At 35.5% G+C, this 6,000-nt stretch overlaps 1 protein-coding gene across 7 annotated transcripts in view; it reads left to right on the top strand.

The window, feature by feature from the left end:
* PLEKHA5 (pleckstrin homology domain containing A5) overlaps window positions 1–6,000 on the top strand; it is a 266,473-nt gene that overhangs the window by 254,142 nt on the left and 6,331 nt on the right. For all 7 annotated transcript variants that reach the window (XM_014937387.1, XM_014937386.1, XM_014937385.1 and 4 more), the window contains one exon: window positions 5,040–5,167. In XM_014937387.1, the coding sequence (XP_014792873.1) occupies window positions 5,040–5,167 (128 nt within the window). The remainder of the gene's footprint in view (window positions 1–5,039; window positions 5,168–6,000) is intronic.

Here is a 6,000-nt window from a genome sequence, read left to right as displayed (position 1 = left end):
ATGACAAAACTGTAAAGGTCGTGTATGTTAAGCTGCACAGAGACACTCAAACTACTAAATCTACTCAAATACTGAGTTGAAAGGACACATGAAGCATCTTAGGTTAAACGTTGAAGGACTTGTATTTGGCTTCTGGGGCAGTTTAATAACCCTTGTGTAACAAATACTGGCTCTTATTTGTTTCATTACTACAATGATTTGGTAAATGCCTAAAACAGCCAGAAAATAAGGATACAGTAAGCAGTATGTGGGTAGTAAGCCTGGAATTTCAGTTTAGAGTCCTGTAGTCTCTGGGTTGAAGACAGATGTTTACATGTAGTTGGTGTGAAAGGGAGGGAAGGTTGTGCCATAGTTACAGCGTGAATAGAAGAGGAGAAGGTGTAGGAAGAGCAGGAGAGGGGAGAGGAACTCTCAGGATGTCGACAGGAGAAAGGATGCCACTTTGCAGAATTGAAATCAGTTACTGTGAATGTACTAAATGCAGCTGATTAGCTCAAAGTACATTTTTTCCTGTCATACAAAGTACAGATCTATCTGAAAAATCAGTGAATTTCAAGAAGAGAGTAGGTAAAATGATGGTTGTTATTTTGGGAATAATAATGCTTTGAATTACAGACTTCTAGGTGGTGATAAATTCACTTTGTTTCAGCCTGTGCTTGGTGTTTAATGATGTCCTGCTATAGTTTTTATTGAAATAAAAAGGCAGAAATCACAGTTAGATCAACGGGTATAAATGTCCTGGATCATTAAATTTTGATTATGTTTCTATCTCAGTCAAGTAACTTGTGTTTGCCTGTTGTTTAATGTCTGGTAAATTGTTTCAGTTTGATGGGATGGCCTTAAGAGAGCACCTACCCATTCTCTTAATAATTTATCATTGATGGTGGTAAGGTCACTGTTCAAAAAAGCAAATGATTCTTTCCTTTTATTCCTTTTATTTTGAATTTCGATGTTCATTCATGGTGTTCATTTGGTTCTTGTACTTTCTTCACATACGTAGGAGATCTTTACTTGCCCACTGTTTTTTCTGCTTTTTAGTAAACCATTAGGTGATCTTTTCCGATAAGCTAAACAGTTTGGAATCTTGCTTTTTTGAAATAAATATAAATATATATATCTATATTCTTCCATTTAAGGAAAGACCAAGAAGTGCAGTGGAGCAGCTGTGTCTTGCAGAAAGCACACGGCCTCGGATGACTGTGGAGGAGCAGATGGAGAGAATCAAGAGACACCAACAAGCGTGCCTGAGGGAGAAGAGAAAAGGACTCAATATTATTGGTGTTTCAGACCAATCTCCTTCACAGAATCTGTCGTTTGTCAGAGAGAATCCACTCAAATTGGCACAGGTGGGTCCCGCCTTATTCAAAAACTTTAACGTGTCCAATTAAAAAAGTTACAAAATTGTTCTTCTTCCAAAATCACGTGATACTATAGGAATCTATTTGAGGCTGCTCGTATAGAGTAACAGTCACAAGAGACTCTCTGCCAGACACAAGAGAAAGGGAGAAGACAATCTTCATACCTGCTTATACCTAATAATAGTAGGAGTCACTTCTTTGTCTTTTTGGAAAATAAGTAGTTCAAATGTACACGTTTGATTATGCCTTGGATTATGTTTGTTAATTTTTGTCAAATTGAGCAAACAACATGAAATTGCAAGCTTTGTAACTAAAAACAGTGTCAGGGAGAATCGTGATTCAGTCGGTGTATAAATTATGAAGATTTTTCTGCAATGTAATATATTCAAACATCTGTGATGTTTTTAGGTAGGAATGTATATTTATGATGATAGCTCTTAAGCGATGTTCTTTTTCTGTGTTTTTTTTAGCCCGTAAATACATAAAAGTAGAACCCTCACTTTTGTTTTCACTCATTCTTGAACAGTTAAGACAAAGAAGTGAGTTTATGAAATGGTTAAGGGTGGGGAGAGAGGAGGAAGATGTAACTGCCTGCCATTAACCAGGAAATACTACCCTGAAGATACAGCTAAAAAAAAAAAAAAAACAAAAAAGCAAACCCAGAACCCAACTAACAAACAAAAAACACCACACCACTTCAAGACAAAAAAAATCAAATAGATTCAGGGTAGTGGGTGTCAGACAGCCTACTACTTTCTAACTGCTAAGAATTAGTTTTCTTTTTCAATACCTTCATGGAGTTTTCTGTTCATGTTTGTTTTTTTTTTTTTAATCTTCTGGCAGACTTTTTTTTTTTCCAGACCACACTGGTGGGTTTTTTGGGGGGTTTCTACGCTGATGTGTAAATGCCTTCTTTTATGTTTTGTATGCATTTGTATGTATTTTAACATCTGATTTTGTAAAACCAGGTTAAATGCATTGCACTCCTAAGAAGTCACACATTTCCAGATAAGTTTGGGTTGTTTGGGTTTCTTTTCTTTTGAGTGTGCTAAACTGCCTTCAGAGCTGTATAAAAGTTATCTTTTTCTTCAACAACATTGGATAGATGCTATTTGGCCAAAAGCCCCAAGATGAGATATTACACTGTAGTAATAGCTCATATTTTGTAAAAGCATAGTTTCTATGCCTATTGATTTTCCTACAGAAAAAAATGGTGCAATGGCATTAACTGCTGGAAGTATTTTCAACTGGAGGGTTTTTTTTAAGAATTGGAGGAAAAAAAGGAATTTATAAACAGCCTACTATGTAATTTTTAAGTGATTGCCAAAATACAAAAGGAAGTTGCTTCACAATTATTATTGTTTGGGACAAGTGTATGATACGGGCACATACTTGAGTTAGGAAAGTAAAGAGATTGATTTGTGAACTGACTTACATGGAATTTCCTCTTTGTAGGATGCACGTGCTGAATCACAGGAATTCAGACACAGGATTTATTGCTTTCATGGCTCCTATTTTTTCTCTGCCCTAGTACTTTGTTTGGTAAAACAGATATGAGCCCCACTTCACTTCAGTTTGCTGCTTTGCCAACATAACGTTCACAGTTCACAATCTTAAGTCACCTCTGCCATCCTGCCTCAAACCAGCTTATTCTCTCTGCAATTGAATTATTATTTTTCTGAAGGAATAATTAATATCCCCTGGCATTATCAGATGCTGTGTTCTCATCTGTTAAATCAGTTAACAGCACAGGCTTGGGAGATACTCCAGATAATTAGACAAAGTGCACGCAGGTGCGCTGTGGATTTTGTACTGAGAACAGATTTTTATCCATCTATTTTCTTTTTAACTGGGAAAACCTATTTTAAAAAAAATATATCAGTGATTATATATGCAGGTAATAATGCTGCTAAGTCTGTGTGTGACTGAGCTAAATATGAATGGAATTTCAGAGGATAAAGGTTACTAATAAAAAATGCTGGGGATTTGGGGAGGGGGTACAGAAATTACAATAATCTTACAGACAAAAAACATTATTAGACAGGTTGACCTGTTTTGAAAGGTAAATAAATGAGAAATTTCTAAATCTTTAGCAGTTTCCATTTTCCTTATTGCAATGCGGTGTGCTTAAAGTTTTTTAAGTATTTTTTTTAATCACAGAGGATGGCACAAGACTCAGAACTGAGATTGTGATCACTTTTTTTAAGAATACGTCTGTGTATCAATTTTGTTCCACAGAATCGAAAAAAGGATGATCCTGTGTCTAATAACATGAAGGAACTAGACAGCACCAGTAGAGAAAATAATTTGAAACAAAATAATGGAAGTCCTGGAGAAGAAATGGTGCAGTTGAAGCATGATGGAGAAGGAGAACACAATTCAGGTTTTACTAAAGAGGTACTAAGCTGCCCTTTAATGAACTGCTCATCAGCCTGCCTTGCAGTAGAAAAATATTTTGAGCCACAGACAGCAGACTGTGGAAAATAGAGCCAGTTCCTTTTGCTTGGAAGAATAAGATATCTCTTTGGATATTACAAATATTCTATATACATTTACAAAATGCTATCAGATCTGTCTATAGCTAAGATACTGAATTTTCTATATGGTCTTCCTAAATTTCATTTTATTTACCTGTTACTATCTTGATTGACTGGAAAATTGCAAAATTATGGTCTTTACTAATACTAATGCATCTTTAAATACTAATCATTGATCTGTTCATTGCTTAGGATAGCCCAGTGTAGGCTTTGGCAATCATTTAAGACACCTGACTTCTTTGTTTGGTGCATTAAATAGTGTATGGGAAGCAGAATGAAGCTGACCCAACAATTTATCCACAGGAGGAGGCAGTAACTGTAGTTGGTGCTATTTTTCACCAGGTTGATATCTGTCTTGGAATAGTCTCAGAGTCACTCAGCAGTGAGTTACGGTGGTGGTTTTAGTACTTAAGTGCCCTGAATGCTCAGCAAAAGCAGACTGACTGTGCAGAACAGATTATTCCAGTTGTTTCTACATAATCGTATCCTGCTTATAGTTTATTTTTTTTTTAAATGTTGTGTAGATTATTTTTTTCTTTTCTGTTCATATTCTTTAATTAGTCATTTTTTTGCCTTTCCTCAACATTTTTCCTTTTGTTTTCCTATTTTATATTTAGCTTTTTTAAACATACGTCTGATGGAGAATGGTTTAAAATCAAACAATTAACATCTGTTGTTATTCTTTAAGAATACTTTATATTGAGAGTGCTTCTTCATTAGGTATGCAAATCTTTTAAAGGAAAATTATCTAAATACGCTCAGATTGGTTATATCTAATCAGGCCTTTAAGAGCTGTGTTCAGGCTCATCAGCAAGATATCCCAGTAGCTGGAAATCTCTGTTGGCATTGTGAAAAGAGGGATAGCAGGAAAAAAATAGGCTGCAATCCAAAGAGTTCAGAGAAGTTCTGGAAGTTATTAAGCTAAGACCTGGCCATTGGCTCTGGTATAAGTTTCAGGATAACTCTATTAACCTGAATGGTATCGATAAAAATTTCTGAAGTTATGTAATTCTGAGTTACTAAGTATACATGATGGCAAAATTTGTCTGTTAATAAAACTGTTTCCTGATACTGTATTTCTTATCTGCCACTTAGTATGTGCTGCAGCTTTTTGTTTCATTATTTCAATTTTTTTTTTTTATAGCTGACAAAAACTGATGATCTTTTATCAGATGCACATGTTGTATCTGACTCCAAAGAAGTGAGTAATGAAGAGAAAGCAGAAAAGGAAAAGCAAAATAAATTGGAAGAAACACACGATGGTGATATAAGGTAAAAATAAAACAAGATGTTCAGAGGCTGTTTTAAACTTGCACATTGTATTTATTAGCTGAATGGACCAAGCAACTAAGGAAATACTGTTGTAAATACTTATAAGGTGTATTTATATGTTTTGGAGGGGTTTACATGTAGAGAAATCTAGTGAGAAACTGAACCACTGGGTGGGTTCAGTAAGAGATGATGAGATGGAGGAAGGAGCAATGTTTATTTTCTGGTGTTGCCCCAGTTATAAATAAAGTGTGTTCATAATCCTTGCTTTGGGATACAAAATATATTTAGTATTGTCAGTTTAACCTTTGTATCAATTTATTATGGAAGCTTCAGCCAGGGCTTCCATAGCAAGCTCTTCACCTCTGGTATTTAGGAAAACATCACATTGGGGAGCAGAATAAACAGCTTATTCTATTATGGAAGCTTCAGCCAGGGCTTCCATAGCCCTTCACCTCTGTTATTTAGGAAAGCATCACATTCGGGAGCAGAACAAACACCTTATTCTATTTCCTGCTTTAACTTTTATTTTGCTATTTTGGAGTATTGCAGAATTAGAGGAATATTGTGTCCTGGATATTCCTCTTTAAGGATCCATAACTTTACTGTAAGTTGTGCTGCAGATCCTGAGTGAGTTCTTACACGAGCTCGTAACTTTCTGACAGCAGCCTTCAGCACAACAGATACCACACAGTAGGAAACTGCACGAGGATGGAAAGGAAAGGAATTCAGCTTCCAGTATTTTTTTTTTTTAAAGTCTAACTTTGCAAGGTAGAAGGGCTTCAAAGTACGTGCTTAATTTATATTACACAAACTTGCAACTTTTTTTTTTTTAT

Source organism: Calidris pugnax, unplaced genomic scaffold (genome assembly GCF_001431845.1).
Source record: "Calidris pugnax isolate Ruff unplaced genomic scaffold, ASM143184v1 scaffold1, whole genome shotgun sequence".
Taxonomy (NCBI): Eukaryota; Metazoa; Chordata; class Aves; order Charadriiformes; family Scolopacidae; genus Calidris; species Calidris pugnax.
The sequence above is the reverse complement of the archived record's forward strand: the minus strand, read 5'-3'. Positions and strand labels throughout refer to the sequence as shown.